The 23,090-nt window shown below is 29.8% G+C and overlaps 1 protein-coding gene across 1 annotated transcript in view; it reads left to right on the forward strand.

The window, feature by feature from the left end:
* The first annotated feature begins 2,592 nt into the window (after window positions 1–2,592).
* LOC129975257 (papilin-like) overlaps window positions 2,593–23,090 on the forward strand; it is a 79,845-nt gene continuing 59,347 nt past the window's right edge. Inside the window, exons 1-3 of the mRNA XM_056088309.1 lie at window positions 2,593–2,674; window positions 5,187–5,384; window positions 7,487–7,672. Coding sequence (XP_055944284.1) covers window positions 2,611–2,674; window positions 5,187–5,384; window positions 7,487–7,672 — 448 coding nt within the window. The 5' untranslated portion in view covers window positions 2,593–2,610. The remainder of the gene's footprint in view (window positions 2,675–5,186; window positions 5,385–7,486; window positions 7,673–23,090) is intronic.

Consider the following 23,090-nt stretch of genomic DNA (forward strand, 5'->3'; position numbering starts at 1 on the left):
AAAGAAAATACCTCAATCTGACTATATAAAGAACAATCTCAGGAAATAATCATAATCTCATAATAATCTCAAATAATAAGTTATATAAAGAATAATGATTATAATAAAGAATATGTCACAATTCTCTTAAAGAATATACCTTCATATTACTCTTTTAAAAAATATAACTCAATATTTTCATTAGGTACTGAATCTTAAGAAATACTTGGTTTATTTTAAAACTGGGCATGTTCCTTTATTACTTACCGTAATTGATTTTATATTTTCAAACCTCTCCTCCCATATGTTTTTGTGGGTATATTGGTTGTAAAAATCACTATATTTTTTATTGCATTGTTATTTCCAAATTTTATTTAGTAAACTGATATTATTTTTCAAATTATTTGTGAGAACATTATTATTTTTCAACATCATTATTTGTCTTAGTTAATTTAAGTCATTAACCAGTGTTTAAACCGGTTTGAAGGTTTGAAACAATTACGAGACTTCTTTATCGGTCTCTCTCTCTCTCTGTATATATATATATATAGTTTTTTTAAACTTTTATTTTTAATTTTTCTAGCTGGCAAACAAAGTTTTGGAGCTCGACCGATTTTGAGATGAAATAACAGCTATGATGTCATAGTTTTACATTACTTTTAAAAACCGAAACGCATCTGCTGTCAAAGTAACATATGTAATAATAAAGCAATACAGGTAAGAAGCATACATGATAATAATGAAATGCTGGTAAAAGCAGGTAAAAAGAAAGATTTAAAGATGGTGATGAAAATTGCCATTTATGCTTTATTCATTGCCTACGCGATTTCGGGCTTCAACACCCCCTAACCAAAACAACATCATATTCTCACATGATAATAAATGATTTAATAATGCTTTACAAAGCAAAAGATTCCTATATAGAATAATAAAATTTAATAAATCAAACTGGTGGTCAAATGATGAGTTTTGGGTATCAACCATTGGCTTAATCTTAAAAATAAAAGCATTCATTGATTGAATGATTGGATTGTAAAATATATTTATACAAACGTTATAGTTGAGAATTATTTCCTTCATCTATTTAATAGTTATAAATATATTCAATTAAGGTAAAAAATTGCATATAGGAAAATATAATTTTTAATTGCATCTGTTTTGCATTGGTACTTAAAAAATTTGTGTGGTTCATGATGTTTTTTCATTATTTATTTATTTATTATTATTATTATGATTGGGAAACTGAATATTTTTTCTTTCATTGTTCATTATGTGATTTATTAATAAATTTATATTTATATATAGATGCTTTTGTATTTTTTTTTTGCTTATAATATTTGCTCAATTTTAACATTTTGGTCACATATTTATATGCCTAATATTTGTTAATGCAAATAGTTTTGTTTGGGTTTCGTGTCAATATTTTTTTCCAGGAAAACAAATAGTTTTTTTTTATTTTCATCACTTTCACAATGTCAAAATTCTTCTAAATCCATTTCCATCAACGCTTTATTAGTATTTGTAATTATATGTTATATTTGTATCTTTCCGTACATCTTAAAATCGATCTATATTAAATTTTAAATATTTCAAAATCTAATATCATTGATTTATAATTAATTCATATATTCTTATTATATCCTTATTACTACCTGGCATCCATCTTGTTAGAGTGTTGTTCTCCTACCAGATGACTAATTAATGCTCTAAAACTAAAGGATTGAACTTGCTCTCAAGGGTGTTGAACGAATGGATAAAAATTAAAATATTCTTAAATTCATAACATAGAAAATGCCATGTTCTCATGTTCAATTCTCCACCTCTTTTACCCCCATGGCAAGAAGCGCAAAGGATACTAAATTAAGTTTAACGCTAAAAAAATTATAGTGCATACTCATAATACGAATGGAATAAAATGCTGATTTCAACTTACAGGTAAAAAAAAGTTATTTAAAGCTATTAGAAGTAAATATTTGCTGGTACTGAACGATAGTTATCAGTTTTTTGTATGAGAAACTAGATACATTTCTAAAAAAATGAGATGAAAATAATAATACTTCGGCGCTTAATTTTTTGGTATTCGATGTACTCTGGGATCAAAATAAAAAAAAAAAGAAATTGCAAATTTGTAGATGATTCACATGAGTCATACTTTCATTAATAAATGCGTAATGATTTTATCTGCATAGAAAAATCGGAAGGAATACGGGTTGATTGCCATAGAATATTTTTTCTTAATGATTAAATAGTATCATTAATCAAAAATTTTAATATTTGGCATCATGATTGGCATTTAAAATTTTGGCATTCAATGCCCTTTTGATATTTATATATTGCAATAAAAATTAAAAAAAAAAAGAAATTGCAGATCTGTAGATGATTCACATGAGTTCGTTTGATATAAAACGATTATTTTCATTTAAACATTTATATTGATAACTGAGTAATGATTCTACGTGCATAGAATAATTGAAAGGAATGCAACGTGTTGGTTCCCAGAGAATATTTTTGATTAATGATTCACTTGTATCATTCACCGTGGGAATAAATGCATATTGTTGAAATTCTTTTTAGCGCATAAAAGACGAGAATCATACGAATATTTCTAATTCATTAACAGACAACACAATCATGAATCTATCAGTGGAGTTTCTTGTGCTTTTTTCTTTTGTAGCCGGAGTGTTCGCTTCTCCAGGTAGGATAAATAATCTTTTAACGGTCTTTTCCGATTCTTTTTTATGCTTGCCATTTCGATTTGCACTATTTCATTTCAAATCAAAATGCGTAATATTTATCATATTAACGATAAAAAAATTATATCTGTAGAATTTTTTTCTAAGTGAGTAGTTATAGATACTGCTCGTTTCAGAAATTCGATACTATTGTATTTGAATGGTTTTACTCCACAGAAGGCTGATACGCAGTGAGCAAAAAGACGGAATTTCCGAGTTTTTTTTAAATTAGGATTTGAATTTGTCCTAAAAGATGTATTATCTTTTGGGTTTTTTTAATCATACGTTATTTTGAATCATATTATTTTACTTTAATTTGAAATGTGTAAATAATGTTCATACGATTAGTTTACTTTGTTTTTATTGGAAAATAAAATCAAAGAATTAGTTTTGATTTATATATTATGATTTCAGAATAATCTGCATCCAAATCATTACAAAATATTATTGAAGCAATGAAATATACCGGAATCCTTCAATTTCATTTAATAAAGTGCTAAGAAAGTGTTTCAATATTTGTGTGTTCAATATTTCTCATTCAAGTGTTTAATAAGAAAGTGCTCATTCTAATATTGAAGTTGTATTTCTAAAAATATGTTAATTCGGCAGTTAGGTAAATAGTTTTTAAACCAACCAGCTTACTGGCCTTCTCTTAGTTTAGAAACCCTAGGCAACTGTTTAGGAAATCCATCACTATTTCTACTTCATTTGACATGTTTAGCAAAAGCTGCATATGGTATTATTTAATGATAGTTTGACGCTTGGTGCCGTAAAATGACGCAGAATGAACAAAATTATATTCTAATCATTATTGCTTTTAATGGTAATTTTATTTCCATTTTATTCCTTACGATTAATTGATAGGAAAAGTTTGCAAAAGAATTATTTGTTATACTAATAAGACGTGTCGAAATAAACATTCTACCATAAATAGGATATTCTGTATCGATTAGTATGAGTATAGTTGCCAACTTCGTTACGTTCTCGTATGTCTAATATGCAAACAAAACGCATTGCCATTGTCACCGAATCTCCAAGTTTCGGATCTCCTTAAATCCTAAAGGCCCATTTTTTGAAATCATGTCAGTCTGTTTTTGAATACGATAAATATGAAACGTCTTGAATTAGGCAGATGAAATTTCACACATAGTGTAGTACCAAATTTGTATATTTTTATCAAATTTTAAACAAAAAAAAATCCTTTGCATCAAGTACATTTGGATGTCTGAATGCAATGGGAGTGAAGGTTTCAAGTAAGTCGGGTCATGATTGCTTCTGGCCAATTGATTCAGCCAATCTGGCCAGAACAGACTCGATTCTCTATTTCAGATTTCTTTTGATGACTACGGGTATAGATGATTTCTCGACACGGTTTACCCTTGATTTCTTGCAAGACGGCCTTTATTCCTCGAGGTTCATGAGCCTCTAAAGCTGGTTTGGTTTATCCTTGATGGTAATAATACAGTAGGTCTTCTTCATATGCTGAGTAAGACCTCTTAGTTAATAGACTAGCTGGGGAGTGCTCCTACTATCGTTGTCTGAATGCTTGCGAATATAATAACTACAAAACATTGATAGTTTGGATAAATATAATTTGGCACACAGACTTAAAGTTTAAAATGTAGATTTACACTAAATTTGGACACGAATCTCGCCAAGTAACCAAAATTACAAAGTGCTCTCGCTTTGTGCTTTTGCATGCGCGTAAATGTGATTAATCAAAAACTTAACAACCCTTATGAATGAAATTTGGTCAAAATTTTTAGTTTCTAGAATGTATATTTTTATAAATTTTGAATAAAATCTGTCAAGGGGTTGACAGTTGGTCGGTGTGTATCTATGCATGTATGTAAACTCAAAACTACCATGTCTTAAATTAAATAAATGAAATTAAGTATGTGATTTTGAGTGTTCAATACAGAGTTCTGATTTCAATTGATCGGATAAAGTTGTCAAAAATTCGATATTCTGGTAACTATGCATGAATCGCAAGCCAGCGTTTATTCGCCAAAGACCAATCTTATGTAAACATTTTTCGCCAACGGGATACAGTTAATCCATAAGGGCCAATTTTCGCTATTATATTATGAAGATTATAACTTTCATATGTAGGACTTAAATAAAAATCTAAGCACTTCTGACATTTACGCTTAAAAATTTTATGCGAAAGGGAGATGGGTATAATATTTGTATTAGAAAGTATTCGAGTCAGTTTTATGGCGACCACTCAAGCGGATGTTTTATGCCACTAACTGTCTTAATAAATCCTTGAAATTCTAAATGAGAATTTACTGGTTTGACTGAACTAAAATATGATTATACAGAAAATGCTCACTTTGAAGCCTGTGCATTGGGAGTCTATTTCTATTAGAATATATACCAGACAGTTTTGTGGAGACCATTCACGCTTTTTTTTTACTGTAATAAATATTTTAAAAAATCCTTGAAACTTTGAATGAGAATTCTGTTTTTCAGCTGAACTCAGAAACGACTGCCCACGGAACGCTCACTATGAAGCTTGTGGATCTGCCTGTCCTCTCACCTGCAAGAATTACAAGGATCCACCCAAGGCATGCAGCCTGTTTTGCTCTTCCGGGTGCCACTGCGACAAAGGATATGTCTGGGGAGGTACAGGGGATGAATGCGTGCTGCCAGAGGATTGCCCACCTCAGAGTTTGTACATATAATATGTAATATTAAATTTATGATTCGATCTTTAACGCATTCATTACTAACCAGTTCCACCCTAGGCGTGCAAGATATATACCAATGGGCCTTTTTTTTTCTGTCGGTTTCGGTTTCAAACGAGGAATTAGCAAGTAAAGTGGAAGCATCCTTAATGATATCTTGCAACCTTGGTTTGAAACAGAAACCCTCCTCAAAACGACCTCTTAGTATAGAAATTTCAAGGCCCATTTGGGCCGGTTTGGTAGTGAAAGAGTTAAATGAATGTCAATATATATTAATGCTACATAGTTCGAAATTGACCATAAAATTATTGCCCATCCTTTCCTTGTCATGTATGATTTTGTATTTAATAATTCGTTTATAAATGAGATAATTTAATCATAAGAGTTTTTAATTAATAATTTCTATCAATGTTTTATAAAATTAGGCACTCATTCCCATATGGGAATATGTACTGTAGGCAGGTGCATGTTGTAATTCTAAACTGTTAGCCGCTAAAAGTAATTCCAAAAGAAATTATTATTAAACACCTTAACTTAATTTCACATGCTACATTCTTATACATACGAGATATTGTAAGTTGTTTTCATGCATTTCCTGCTGTGATAGAGGTTTAAATTTCTTACACTTGGGTATTCTTAATTCCATTACACTATTTGAGTATTTTCAAAACTTCATGAACAGTAATTATCAATTTTATTAACAATAAATTAATCTTGTTAACAATTAATTAATTTTATTTTTTATTTTTTAATAAATTAATTTTGTTAACAATTAATTTATTTTTATTTTTTAATAAATTAATTTTGTTAACAATTAATTTATTTTTATTTTTTAATAAATTAATTTTGTTAACAATTAATTAATTTTTATTTTTATTTTTTAATAAATTAATTTTGTTAACAATTAATTAATTTTTATTTTTATTTTTTATAAATTAATTTTGTTAACAATTAATTAATTTTTATTTTTATTTTTTATAAATTAATTTTGTTAACAATTAATTTATTTTGAGGTCGATTTCTTTTTCAAATGAAAGATTCAAGATATTATTAATCAATCAATTATTTCATTGGCACCTCCTAACAATGAGTTTGGAAAATAATAAATTTTATGGGAAAGAAATTAAAAATATCTAAAATGTACAAAAATATCTGTTTTTAAGAGTACAAATAAAACTTTGTTCTCTGATGGAATTTTTATAATAGTTCATTATCATTCATTTTGTATGTAATATAAATGAAAAAAACAACAACAACAAAAACCCACTAACTTTGAAAGACTGCATATATTGAATTCAAAAAAATTCAGAGCACGGCTCTTTTAACAAAGCGAAAAGGGAGTGTTCTAAAATTTTATATGTTGGCAGTTCTTCATCTAACTTATCAGAATGCGTTGAATTTTCTTATTCTCTTTGAGATTACTAAAGTTAAATCCATATTTGAAGAATTATAAAAAAATTGAATCACAGACATTTGATATACCAAACAGCTGATTTTTTTCATTTGTAATTATTTTGCCTCTTTAATTTAAATATAAATCTTTTTCTCAAAGTCACTACGAAATGTCAGCACAGGTACAGAACCAAAATCTAATTCAGTAATGATGAATTGATAATTAATTCATGAAAATATTACAACAGGGATTTGTTATTAAAACATAAAAGTGTGGGAAATTACAAAATTCTAGCATATCAAGAAATGGGTAAAAAAATCATTTTCCAAATTCCGAATTTAAGAACATGTAACAAGATAAATGAAATAATAGTGCCTAAAATGATGCCTTCGTTAGTCAATCATTGTAATTGCCAAAGGAAACCGGAACGGTTTTATACCATGCCGTATCATCGAGTTATAAAAGATTTGTTTATTTTCGATTAAGCTAAAGTTTTAATTAACATTCTAGTTACAGGTATATTTTAATCAAGATATATAAACATTCACAATTCCATAACAGAAGTATGTTCTGGTAATATTTGGAAAAATACTAGTTTCCGCCATGTATTTCCATAAAGTTTAATTAAATATTTATAATTTAAAATATTTAATAAAAAATCATTTTCTAAAATTTATGAAATATTTTGGCAGAAGTCTGCGGAGAGAATGAGGTCCTCAACGAATGCAGCGAAGCATGTCCTTTGACCTGTGACAACTACGACGATCCACCTAAAAAGTGTGAATTCGTATGCAATTTCGAATGTGAATGTGTTGAAGGCTTTGTTAGAAATTCAAAAGGAGAGTGTATCAGACCAGAAAAGTGCCCACCCAAAAAAGGTGAGTACTATTTTTAATATATATGAAGGAATTCAAGATTTAAAAATTTTACTGCCTTCTGGCTATTGATCCTACGCTAATTTTGTTTCTTATTTTAATGTGTATGAATAAATACTTTGGGATAAAAAAAGGCTTAAATTTTATGAAAAATCCTCTAAAATAGTTATATTTTTAAATAAAAAAGATTAAAAAAATCATTTATGAAACCAACATATACATTAATGAAACATTAAATTAAAAAAAAAAAAAACTAAAATGTTTCATTTTTAAAACAAAATTAAAAAAAGGACTTTATTTTGGTTAAAAAAGAAGTATAAAGTAAAAAGAGTTCTCGTTTAGAAGTTAATAAATGTTTTGCTAAAATTTTACAGATGGTTCAAGTAATGTAATTCATAGTTCCATGAACTAAAAGAATATGCTGTATTTCTATCCATTTTTTTAAATATTGGGCGTCGACTGATAAATAACATGATTTCTCAATTTTTTCGCATTGTGAAGCATTAAAATAACTGGACAATATTTCTAAATGAATATATTATTTATTATCTAGCTCAGAAATTTCAGAATATATTGAAAAATTATTAGACCAAATTTGAACAAAAATGGTGCCTTAGATTTTAACTTAAGATGCGTTTTCTTAAGAAAATTCTATCGAAGATAAGGATCTGAGGAAACAGCGAGTAGCAAAATAAAAGGCATTTAAAGATGTAAAATATTATGACAATGTATTTAGACGTAAATATTAAGATCTATGTAACCCCCCTTCCCTCCCCCCAAAACAAACAAACAAACAAAACAAAGGGCCCTAGAAATAAAATTCAAATGGTTGTACAAACAAAACTGTTCATATATAAAGAATATTAAATAAAAAAATCATATTTTTGAAAAAAAATGATTTTTTAGCGAATTCACCTATTTTAAGAATATTTTTCCTAATCCTACCAAAAAATATATATATAATCTATGTATATTATGCAAAATTTTATTTAGACATTACTTGATATGCTTTTACTTTTTCGTCTGTTCGGCGATTTACAGTAAAAATTATCATTCAGGAAAGATTTTATAAAACGCATTTATTTTAACTGGAAACAGAATTTAAACTCTCCTGAAATCGAGGTTTCTTTTAGTACATAAGATTCATATACGTTTGTAATGGAGACGAATACTTTAGCTTTTCAATTGATGCTTCTCTCAGATTTTGTCTCCTTAGATTCACAAGATAAAACTTTTTTTGTTTAAAAAAATGTAAATAATCTGAAGGATTTTTAAAAAAAATTAGATCCAATCGGTAATAAATGAGATACATCTCCATCTTCTTTTCCAATATTCTGCTATATACTTAAAAATGAAATAAAAGAAAAAAAATGGAAAATTTCTCCAAACAAGAGACATGAATTAGAGAGACATAAAAACAGGGAGGTGAGGTCCAACCACCATACCGGTAGCATCTCATCCTCATTTCGAGGTGCTCCCCCCCGGATGGATCTGGAGAGGAGAGAGATAAGACCTTTATGGGAGAGAATTTAAAGGAGACTACCCCAGCTAGTTTTTAATTTTTAAGAAAAACTATAGGTGCAACAGTTTCAGCAATGTTGGCATATAATACTGATACAGGAAACTGTGATATTTTTAATCGAAAATAAAATGATTTATTTCATTTTTACTTTATAATTCTCTAAAATCAATATTTCAAATGTTTATATTCTCGTTTTTATCCAGTAATGAGAATATAAACATTTGAATTATATTCTCATGTTATTGTCTCATATTATTTCAACTAATTCAGCTAGAAAGGCGTGAGATGTATTTTTTCTAGCGCATTTAGATGAATTAATTTGCAAGTATATTTTTTAATTATTGCAAGAATATTTTTTAATTATTGCAAGTATATTTTTTAATTATTGCAAGTATATTTTTTAATTATTGCAAGTATATTTTTTAATTATTGCAAGTATATTTTTATTAATTTGCAAGTATTTATTCTGAAAAATATACAGTATGATTGATTCATAGAAAGTATAATATTTAAAAACAATTCAATAAACCTTTAATTTGATAAGTATTTGGTAACGCCATTGTCCCAGAATGATGCTAAATGAGTGCACTTTCTTTGTCCTGAAGCTAATGTTTTTGCATTCACTTTATTAAACTCTCCATAACCATCTCTACTTGCAGCAATATCTTGGAAGCTAAGTCTTCAACAATGATAGAAGGATTGTTTTTTCCCATCAGTCTCCGGGAAGAGCAATGCGCATCAGTACAAACGTCAAAAAGCTTTGAGGGGATAATAGATCTCAGATTTTTCAGATATTGTTTTTCAATGGAATCTAAAACCCGTCGCGCTTTTGCGCATGCTTTAGGATGGATTTTATTTGTCAAAATAGGGATGAGAGGAAAGGTGAAAGGAGGGGATGTCTACATTTAACAATAAAATAAAATCGGATTATTCGCGGGCTGAATTAAAATAATATTGTCAGAAAAGACACGATACTCACATACACGTGAACAAAAATTGGACAAAAAAGTATCTAATAGGGTGAAAATCAAGGTCAAAGAATGACGAAAAATTCCGGAAATGCTCTCATCCTTCCGCGTCTCTTCCTTTAATGAGATAGAATCGACTACTTTTTGACTTTAATGAATCGAAAAGTGACTACTTTAAGTAGTGGTCTAAGAGTCGAAAAGTAGTGGTCTCAGAATACTGAAACGAACTGTCGTTACGTTTAAAAGTAACTTTCATTTCAAAATATAGCGGGATTGTAACAAAAAGTGATGGACAACAACTTCTAATTTTCGTAAACCATTTGTTTATTAAAATAATTATTATCTTTTGATCTACTACATCCTAGGTAGTTTGAAAGGTATATACGGAAAATAAAACTAACATTTTATTATTTTTTTACCAATACTTTTCATTAATATCGAAAATTTTGGATTAATAAAATATTTTTTTAAAAAATATTGTTGACCTGTAATTGTAATCTTTGTAGACTATTTCCGTTATTTCACATCTCTAAGAATTTTTTATAGATTAAATTTTTTTAAACTTACTCTAAACCTAGTTGGACATATTAAGTGACAACTAAATTAAAACTATTAAGTTCAAATGATTTTTTGTATTAGAGTTTCAGAGAAAATGTAAAAAAATATTTATTAATCACTTATTACTCCATGATTTTTTAGCGCTAATTTTTTTATAATCTAGATCTAGGATCTAGAAGCATAGTTACTAAGCTTTCATATCTGAGGTTTTCAAATAATCCTACAATTTGCCATGCATTTATCAGGGCCTATTTTTATTAATATACTAGCCGCCTTTGGCGACCAGCCGGTTCGCCAATCTTAATGTTCATTTAAATTTTAATAATTAAATAGGTTGAACCGGAGATTAACCCCCTTCTTCACCCAGTTGCGATAACGCGCCAAAGCTGACAATCTTTATTATGCACTATAATTGAACATCTGCTCCTTTGCTTTTGAACATTTCGCAAGACCGTTGTTGGCGATTTCTAAAAATTGCGCCACGCAGGGGGTTAAACTCCGGTCGTACCATTAAATATTTTACGCAATTCCAACTTTAATAGATTCTTCATCAAAACATTTTAAAACTTCAAATTTTGATAGTCATATAATTCACTCATAATATTATAAAGGCCTTCAGTCATAACGTAATATGTATCTCTCTAATTTTCTGTTACCTCTCGTAGAATTTATGTTTTAAATTAAAGTGTAAATGATTAATCTGCAATTAATATAATAATATTTTTTACTGAAACAAAGCATTTTTTTTAATAATATGATTACTGATAACAGAGTCACTCAGCGTTTAAACTTTATGGGCACTAAAGAATGTCTTTCTTAATTTATATAATATCTCAAGAATTTGTCAACAAAATTTTCTCAGATTCATCATGAACACATCGATTCATTAACAATGTTTCATTTTAAATGCATCAAACACTAAGAAAATAAAATGAATCGTTTAAAATAATCGGTCGAAAACAGGTTTAAAAAATAATCACTGAATAATCACTAATTTAAATCACTGAAAACAGGTTAAAAAAAACTACTTAAAAAACGATGTACTTAAAACTATAAGCATATACCAAAAATATATAACTAACATAAATACGATTTACTTACAAAAGCATGCAACTAACCTAAAAATAATTTAAATCATCCGTTGATAGTGGTTGTCATGACAACAATCAGAACAATGCGCATGCGTCAATTTTCTTCGCCAGTTGGGTAACGCAAATGCGTGAATTTTTCTACGCCAGTTGGGGTAACGCTATGCAGATTATACATTTTTAATTTCCTTTATTCTGCGTTATTTTAATTCAAAAGTACTTCAGAATGAATCTGAAACATGGATTAATTAACAATGTTTAATTTTAAATGCATAAAACATTAAGAAAATAAACAGAATCGTTTGAAATAAAACGCCAAAAATGTTAACCTTAGCCTCATTACTGTTAGGAGAAAAAAAAGCTGAAGTCTTATTCATTTGGCGGTGGGGAAAATGGAAGATTTTTTTGGCGGGAAAGTTGGCGGTGGGGAAAATGGAAGATTTTTTGGCGGGAAAGTTAGTTTTTAATTAATAATTAAAATTCTAATTAAAAATTCGAAAAAAGAAACCCCAGGTGCACATTCCGGACCTCTAAGGTATACATGTACCAAATTTGGTAGGTGTATGTCAAATCACCTGGCCTGTAGAGCGCCAACACGCACACACACACACACACACACATTGAGCTTTATTATAAGTACTAGCCGCCTTTGGCGACCAGCCGGTTCGCCAATCTTAATGTTCGTTAAAATTTTAATAATTAAATATTTTATGCAATTTCTACTTTAATAGCTTCTTCATCAAAATATTTTAAAATTTCAAATTTTGATTATCATATAATTCATTCATAATATTATAAAGGCCTTCAGTCATAACGTAATATGTATCTCTCTCATTTTCTGTTAGCAACCGTAGAATTTATGCTTTAAATTAAAGTGGAAAGAATTTATCTTCAATTAATATAATAATATTTTTTACTGAAACAAAGCCTTTTTTTATAATCTGATTACTGAAAATAGAGTCACTCCGCGTTTAAACTTTATGGGCACTAAAGAATATCTTTTTAAATTTATGTAATATCTCAAGAGTTGGTCAACAAAATTTTCTTAGATTCATTATGAGCAGATCGATTCATTAACAATGTTTAAATTTAAATGCATCCAACACTAAGAAAATAAAACGAATCGTTTAAAATAAACGGTTGAAAACGGTAGAATTTATGCTTTAAATTAAAGTGGAAAGAATTTATCTTCAATTAATATAATAATATTTTTTACTGAAACAAATCATTTTTTTATAATCTGATTACTGAAAATAGAGTCACTCAGCGTTTAAACTTTATGGGCACTAAAGAATATCTTTTTTAATTTATGTAATATCTCAAGAGTTGGTCAACAAAATTTTCTTAGATTCATTATGAGCAGATCGATTAATAAACAATGTTTAAATTTAAATGCATCAAACACTAAGAAAATAAAATGAATCGTTTAAAATAAACGGTTGAAAACAGGTTTTAAAAAAACTACTTAAAAAACGATGTACTTAAAACTATAAGCATATACAAAAAATATATAACTAACATAAATACAATTTACTTACAAAAGCATGCAACTAACCCAAAAATAATTTAAATCATCCATTGTTAACGTTGTCATGGCAACAATCAGAACAGAATGCGCATGCGTGAATTTTCTTCGCCGGTTACGTAACGCAAATACGTGATTTTTTCTACGCCAGTTGGGGTAACGCTATGCGGATTAGAAATTTTTAATTTCCTTTATTCTGTTTTATTTTAATTCAAAAGTACTTCAGAATGAATCTGAAAGATTGATTCATTAACAATGTTTAATTTTAAATGCATCAAACATTAAGAAAATAAACAGAACCGATTGAAATAATCCGCCGAAAATTTTTAACCCTAGCCTCATTACTGTTGGGAGAAAAAAAAAAAGTTAAGCCTTTCTCGTTTGGCGCTGGGGATAATGTAAGATTTTTTTGGCGGGAAAGTTGGCGGTGGGGAAAATAGAAGATTTTTTTGGCGGGAAAGTTAGTTTTTAATTAATAATTAAAATTCTAATTAAAAATTCGAAAAAAGAAACCCCAGGTGCACATTACCAACCTCCAAGGTATACATGTACCAAATTTGGTAGCTGTATGTCAAACGGTCTGGCCTGTTGAGCGCCAACACACACACACACACACACACACACACACACACACACACACACACACATTGAGCTTTATTATAAGTATAGATAGCAGAAGCTTAAGAATCTCATTATCGACTGATGTGGAAGTTTGAAAATAGAGTGTTGCCATATGCGATAATCTGGATTTTGACAACATGAGGCTACAAGTAAAAAAAAATTGGGGATGGCCTCTTTCACCTGCTTAGCACTGCGTTGGGCATCGAATAAATTTGAAGGTCTGCCCAGAAAATTTTGGGCACCAAGCATTGTACATGTACTATCATCAACATCTGATGATTGTTGAAAATCTGAATGACCTTCCTATTTTTGTGCTACTCAACGTATTTCAAAATGAGGTTCAATTTAAGAGATTTAATATTTCTTTTTCCTTAAAAGATGAAGAAAAGTTTTTTTTTTCTTTTCAGAATCTGAATTCAAAGCATATTTGAAGGTCATAGTAATTTGTTTTCAGAATATGGATTTAGTAAAATCATGAAAAAAAAAAATGTTACGATTTATTGTCAACAAATTTATTTGAAGTAAAGTAATTCTCACTTATGTTAATAATATCTATTGATATTGTCTTAAAGTTTTCCATATAACGAAGAAAATGTATCCGTATATTTGCCTGAACTTTGCAGAAATTGTAAATAGTAGTGATATGAAATATGTACATGCTATTTTGGAAGACATTTCCAGGTCAGCAGTTCAATTTTTAAGCTTCAAAATCAATTATGTTTTAAGATCACGTAAAATGAATTAGAATGAAAGAAGTCAAATTTTTGCTCAGTTTACTGCCGATAATTTCTGAAATAATGATTGAAAAAAAATTATTATTATTTATATACCAATTTAAAAAGAAAATAATTATATTTCCAATAACAATAGTTTGATTATATATTTTGCTGAATGGTTCAAGTCAGTGACAAGGTCATTCAAGGTTACTGAGTTCCGTTCTTACTGAAGGGAAAGATACCCAAGAAGAAAAAAGATTATCATTATGAGGTGTTTAATTTGTCAAACACAAAAATGTAAGGAAGAAGCAAATGGTATTTTAAATCATGATGATAAACTCATCACACAAAGGAACTGCCGTCAAATTCATGGCGAGAAAGAAAAAGTGGAATCCTAAGGATTGCTAGACTCTTGCCAGTTGCTTCAAAGAACAGAGACAAAAGGATGAGACAGGAATTTAGTTGCTGAAATATTAACGCATCGCCATCCAAGTGTTGCCTGACAAATCATTCAGGCAACATGAGGGTTCACGATTGCAGCGCTTAATTTAAAGTATTATTTGTAGATTTATATGCTTGAAAACATTTAAAACTTTGAATCTGTTATGTAATTGTGAAATAAAATAGGCAATACCAAATGATACTGAAATATGTTTCATTCACAGGCAGAAGTCTTGAAGACTAAGGAAATGACTGCAATTTGAAGAAGGAAAATTCTTTATCTGTTATTGTTTAATAAAAGATATTTAAAAGATGCAAATATCAACTTTATTTTCACATGATGTTTGGTATGATTTTTATAAATTTCGCAGTCGAATTTCCAGATGATGGGAAATTTATTTTCTGATAATGTTATTTAGGTTCGAGGCTAAAACTGGCAAATATTGTAAGTGCCAAAATGAAAATGTTGGTAAATTGCTGACAACTCTTCGTACTAATCGAAGGTGTGGCGTTTACTCTATTGAGCTGATTGCATGCTCTTAACCACTATTTAAAACACTAATAGACACTTTTCCCGTTTACTATATTAATTAAAGCTGCTCTTTTGACATTTAAAATTGAACATTGTTGTTTGAATTTATTTGTTACTGGAAATATTTATCGATTAACATCATGTTTTCTAATATGTTTTTATTTAGGTTTTAGTGAATTTAGTTAAACTGTGAAACATGTCAATGCAATATCTAAATATTTCAAAATTTTCTATCAGCTAATTGATTAATTTTAATAAAGTGCTGCATCGAACAGATTGATTTTAAGTTTCTTTTATGACTTTTAAAATAAAGGAAATTAGAAGTTGCAAGTATTATAAGGTAAAACATTATATTGCATTGGCAATAATCTTTATCTCTGTATATAAAAGATCTGACAAAATCCACTCCTTCTACTCTAACCAATAATCTAAATCTGTATATTTTTATTTTACACGAAGTTTTATGACTTTTAGATACATCATCAAAGTTCACTTGCTAACTACTACTCTCCATTTTTGGAAATATTTGTCAAACAATGCTTTACTGTAAGTTCTTTTAAGGAGTTATCCCAGAAAGAGTCTCCCAACTCCTTCTACTGTGTCGATTTACAAGCCATTTGTTTTTAAATATAAAAGCTTATGATATCCTATATGCTGAAATGTCTTGACACTGACCAATCAAATAAGAGAATAGCATAACAAACAATTCCTTTATTTACAGCCTTATATATGTGTACACAAAAACAACTTGTTCTCATCTAGGTTAATATTATTTATCAAGCAACAGTTTAAAGTTAATCATAGGGATCCAAAAAATAGTTTCTCTATCGGAGAAACTATTTTTTTTTTGTGTGTGTATAAACACACACACACACACACACACACACACACACACACACACACACACACACACACACACACACACACACACAAATGATAATAGGCTGTTAGTTCAAACGGCTACTCCAGGGGTAGCTCCAGAAATCCACCGATCTTTATCGGGTGGATTTTAACATAGAAACCCGAATCATATGGAGCTTCTCACAAAATCAGGAACATCATCGAACACCAACGTCTCTCCGACTCCTTCTTAAACAGTTTTCACTGCTCTTTTCTCCTCTCTCTCAAAAAATACCGCTTTTTATTTCCCCCAGATCTCCGCCTCTGATTTTCTCATTGGTGTACTTTCATTCCTTATCACCCAATAATTGCTCAACAATGCTTCCTCAATGGTGTCCAGTCGATCATGGGAATATCTTATGATTCATTTTTGTAGCTAACCCTCTCCGTACACATGTTGAATATTCAATTCACCGCTAACACCGGCTAAAGTCTACCTAACTTCGGCACTTAATGACAACGGTTTCTGGTGATTGATCGCTCCTCGAAGATGTGAGGAGTCTCTTCATAATGGAAAAAAGTTTAACATCTGCTTGTTTTGACGTTCTCCTCCCCTGTAGATAAGATGAATCTGTTTGAAACGACAAAACACACATATGTGGCTCTTTATCTGGATACAACAAATAATCAGACACAATGACTCCACTGGTGAAGAGGATCCCCTTATGGCAGTCCGGAGACACTTAAAGATGTGTGGAGAAACAGGTGATGTTACATCTGGCCGAAAAGCCAATTATCATGTGATGGAAACCTGGAACGTTACAGTGCATATGGAAAGATATACCGCTATGAACGGCCTTCCATTCCTCATTCTCACAAAACAAATCGTCTTTAGAATTCTTAGCTACAAAGGCAATACAGAATTCGTCATTTTATTTTGACAATTCATAACTATAGTTAATCACTCCTCCGTTTAGTATCTAAGATTAAATAATATTGTAAGCTTGTATGCGCTTTAATCTACATGGCATATTGTACATATTGTACAAAACATCATGTTCTATTTATGGTTATAGAAGTAATTACAAAGCTGCACAAAATTTAACAACTAAAGACTTTTTACATTAATTACTATATTTACAAGTTTACGACTCCTTGGTGCAAACCAGCCCTGGGGCTGGGAATTCTGCTAATGGTAATAATAAAAGGAAAAAACAAACAAACATGAAGCTAGGAAATGACACTATATCAGGAACAAGTGTAGATAACACTTTACCAAATATACATAACAAAGAAGAGTATGCACAATGTATAGAACAATGTTGCTAATTACCTTATAAATAATGGTAATTCCTCAGTTTTTCTATATTCCAACATCTATGAGGACTCGGAACTCATGAGTCACTTGGTAAAGTTTCGGGTTTAGGATATGTTTCAAAGGCTGATCCAAAATCCATGCGAGAATTGTGGATCCATAAAGTGCCAGATGTTTTCTCGGCGGTATGGTTCAAAAGGTCGAATCAGAGGAAGCCACTCAACTTCTATTTTCGTCTTCTGACTATATTTGCAGCTCATGGGAATCGTTTTAAAATAGTTCTCATGAAGATTCAAATAAGAAATTAATCTAACTGAACAATTAAAAACTAAGAAGTATTCATGCATGATACTTTTTTTAGGCAAGAAAAATAAGAACAAGCAATTTCATGAATGAACGGAAGGGACAATATAATTTTTACTATTTTCATTTAAAATGTGAAAAGAAATTTTTTCGTTATTAATTTTCCTCTGTCACTACTTATTTCAGCCTGAAATGCCATGTGCTATATAACTTTATACAAATGCCCACAAACAATTTCATGACATAGAAACGAAACTTACTTTAACAATTTCAACATGACTTGCTTGATATGATAATTCCAATATTTTAAAAATAAGCCAAAACCGATGATAAATTAATAATTGAAAACAAAAAAGGTTAAAAGTACTCGATTTTTTATCAGAAGATTTGAACTCAATAACATCAATGAGAAATATGTGTTTTTTATTTATAAATGTGATTATAAATTAAACAATACAGTATTTTCATTAATTTGCTGAAAATAAACAAAGGTGTGCAGTTTATTGCTTAGTTTAGTTATATGAACGTCTCGTGTTCAAGGAACACCAGTGCAATATTGGAACGGATCTCGTAATTTCCATCCATCGTCAGGTGATGAGGACGAAATCTGACACCCCTCCAAGATTCTGCATCACACCAGTTTAGGGTGGGCAGATATAACATGTATTTGCCATTTTGCAGTTTATACAAGAAGCCTCTATTTCACATTGCGTCTGACATATGTGTTTTTCTACAGTTCACACGAATTTTTTTTTTTTGATATTTTGTCTTTTTTGCTTTTGGATACCTGCAAAATTATCGGTAACATTATTTTTTTTCTTCCTTTGTTTGTGGTTCATCAAGAGTATATTTGATGTGCATTTTCTTTTGTTTCTTCAGCGATTTCCAGAGAGAGATTATAAAAGAGAGAAAAAAAAATTGCCTTTTATTCTTGAATTTCTCTGATAGGATTTTGATCGATAAAAACAATATCATTGAATTTATATTAGCTGTATTTAAAAGTGGAAACTTGCTAGCTTGATCCCTGAAACAAATCTTTTGAAGAGTCGTTTACTTCTTTTCATTCAGACTGATAATCACTAAATATGGTTTCCCTATCTGGATTTCTTAATTCTCCTCTTATAAAATTTTCATCAGAACAAACCTCTTCTAATAAATTTTGAATTTTAATCATATCTTGATTACACTAAAAAGATTAAAAAGACAGACCTGAGCTGAATACACTATGGTTTACCCTAAAAAAATGATAACATGCTCGAGGGATGCCAATACACCCTGAACTGTTCTGTAAATCATAAAAATGCTCGGAATTCGCCATTTCCAAGTGAGAAATATGGAACATAACTTTAGAAACAACTATTGATAGACCTAATTACCTCAGATTTTGGGGAACAACTGCGGATAAATTCTTTTTAAGCATGCTAAAATCAAGACTGGATTTCCGCCGTCTTACCTTTCTTTAGGAATCCAGGATTATCTAAATTATTCTTGTCAAGAGAGCGGAATGTGTTTTGGCGGAGGTTATTTACAAATGTAATGATTAAAATTACATGTAAAAAACTAATGAAACACAGATCACATTCACTGACCATAGCCAAAACCATGCAAAAGAAAATGCATCCTTTCATTGAATAGGGGGTAACTCAATTCTACAAGATAGCGATATCCAAAAGGACTTTTTTTTTATACCGCAACTTGTTATTCATGGACTGTAGTGCCCTTAGAGTAATTAGCCATTAAGTAACCATGAAGGTTACTCCACCCCCACCGAAAGACATTTAGATTTGATTTGATTGACCGGACTGCCACAAAAGTATAGGAAGAAACTATGTTTGAGTCCCGAGGGGTATCACCAGCCACGGTACAATTTCTCCCGTAGGTAGCACGTCCCGTCATCGGTAGGAAATAGCCATACCATTTCTATACCTAGCAGGTTAGCGAGAACCAACCACCATTCTGGAAGCTCCTCATACCCAAAGTTGTCTTTATAATGGGACTGTATGTAAGGATAACTGTTGTAAGTTTAATCGATTTCTATCACAAGACTATTTATTCAGATTTTTTATTACCGATCAGAAGGTAAAAAAGCGAAATTAAATATGTGCTTGCGCAACTAAAAATTTCACTTACATAAAATTGAAATAACTATGTACAAAAAATGTTTCAACTCGAGTAGTTATCTGCATTATTATTTTCACATCTTTATACAATTTCTCCCACTATTAAAATATTATCCTGTTTGCCGTTATCTGAAATGTGATAAGAATAAGGAAATAGCATTCCTTATCAGTACGTACCAATTTCTGATACTGAGCAAGTTATTAGTTTCGAACGAAATTATCTTCAGAAGACACTTGTAAATTCTCAAAGGACATGCCTCCAATTTTCTTTATTTCGTATCAAGCCTCGTGGGAACAGAAACATACAGGGCTTTCAATATATTTGAAATGATAGCTTCTTAGTACAGACTTCTGCTTCTGTTTCCGAAGAAAGAGCCGTCATGAAATTTTTGGTGCTTTTTGCTCTCGTAGCAGCGTGTTTTGCTGATGATGGTATGTTCTGCTTTCGTCATAAATTTTTTTGACAATAATTGGATCGACTTTTAAAATTATTTTGAAACTTAGAACAAAGAAATTGTTTATCAACTTATCTTACTTTTCAATGGAGGTTTTGAATACTCATTATAATATTGTAAATTATTGATCAATTTGTATGTGATTAATGAAATGATGAGGCCGAACCAAAGCCAGAATATTTTGGATTTTTGACTGCGTGGAAGCAACTTGAGATTTTTTTGTGGAACTTGTAGATTATATTATCACTAGAGAGTTACGTCATAATTATTCATAGTTTTAAAAAGGAAGTAATGGAATAAGTACGATAAGTTCACCGTATTACGAAATGCAAAATATTAATATCTCTTTCCTTTCTTCACACATTGTAAGTTAGGTTTTAGTAAGATCCCAAATTCCATATATGTCTTATTCATGATAAAACATGTTTTCTTTGTATTCTTCTTCCTAAATAAGTTTCATTTTGTATGTAACGACTAATAAAGCAGATAAGTAAAAAGCCATCCAGTATGGAAATATATATTTCATTTTTCAATATATACTCTTTTTTAATCTCTCCATAAGCCTTTAAATAACAACAAATTAGTTTATTTTTTTTAATTAGATAGCAAACCGAATCGATTCCATTATTAATTAAGTCAATTAATGGTGATTCAATTATTTTTCAATTTTTGAAAATTGATATTATATTCTTGATTGGGGTTTTGATTTAACTTCTTGATTAGATGATAAATCCATAGCTGGGACATTAATAAAGATTTAAATGCATATAACTAAAGTATTAATTATCTTAACCTCAGATTTGAGAATGATAGTTTCACTTTTTATTTTTTGACATTTCTTTTCTCAATATATTTGAAATAGAGTTTGCCTATAATGGTTACACAGATTATGATTCCTGCTCTAAATGTGATGTGCACTTAATTTTTCTTAAATGAAAGATGTAAATACCATGCGTATATTCCCAAAGAAATTGTTTCCTTTCTATGGTATTATAAATTGAAGAAATCTAAAAACGTGAGTGTTTTTTCAGCAGTCAATACAAATGTTGATGACGAACACAAGAGTGGTAGAAAAAAAACCTACTTTTTTTAATTTTAAATAATTTTCACTTTTACTTTATATATATGTATATATATAAAGTATATATGTATATATATACTCCTACTCTCAGCTCTCTATACTGCGAACTACTCAGTGTAAAGGTTCCAAAATTGTTGAACATAATATTCAAGACACGGAGAAACGGATTTCATGACAAAAATATATTAGTTCTAGAAACACCGATAGATGGCGCTGTACAACAGAAAGTATGCTGAAAAAATACAAATAATCACAAAAAAAAAAATGCATGCGTTATAGAAATTTTTCCTCCATAATTTATATTGCAGATATTTATATAAGAAAGGAAAAATAAAAAAGTGAAGAAATTTAAACTGCCCTTGTAACTGCAATCTCGCACTGTAATCACAAAAATTCTCATGTCTTGATTCAATTACCTTTATGCAAGATGAAGCGCCTCCACATACATTGGACTTTGTGTACTGCATTTTCTTTGGCAACACTTTACTAAGGCTAGAGCAATTAGTCGTGCGTTGCCGGTAACCTAACCATCTCGTTCTACACATCTCAATCCCTGTGATTTTTGACTTTATGAATACTTAAAAAAATCTTGTTTATCGAGGACGTTTGGTAATCTTGGCATATTTGAAAGACAATATCACTTTGCATGTGAGAAGTATCTCAATCGACCCATTACGATCCACAATTGAACAAGCTGTCCATAGAATGCAGATTTCACATCTGGACGAAGGGAATCATATTGAGTAGTCCCTTTCATCTTTAAGGTCTTTGTGATTGAATGTTTGATATATTCGAATAAAATGTGTAAAAAATTTGTATTTTGTGACTTTTCAAGCTTTTTTTCTGTTATATAGTGCCATCTATCGGTGTTTCTGGAATTATTTTTTTCGCATAATCCGTCTCTCCATGTCTTGAACAGTATGTTCAACAGTTTTGAAGCCTTCACACTGAATAGTTAGTTGTATAGAGAGCTCAGAATAGGGGAATTTGGGGAGCAAATTTTCTACCCATTTTATTATTTTATAACCCATTTCTAATTATGCAATATTTTTTTCGAAATAACTTATTTTTTATTGTTTAAACTGTTATTACTATTGATATTCTATAAAGTAAACATTTTAGAAAATCAAATTGAAATCAAATATCACCTAAAACCTGCATAGGCTAGATTTAATCCCAATTTTCGCTTGTTTGGTTTGTACCAGATAACATGTATTAATTCCTTCATAAACAACATTTCTAAACAGAGCAAAGATTCTGAAAAATTTATGATACTTAATATGTAATTACGTAAAAGTATCAATTTAAAATTTAAATCACTAGGGCTAGCAAATGC

The sequence above is a fragment of the Argiope bruennichi genome, chromosome 1 (assembly GCF_947563725.1).
Source record: "Argiope bruennichi chromosome 1, qqArgBrue1.1, whole genome shotgun sequence".
In the NCBI taxonomy this organism is placed as follows: domain Eukaryota; kingdom Metazoa; phylum Arthropoda; class Arachnida; order Araneae; family Araneidae; genus Argiope; species Argiope bruennichi.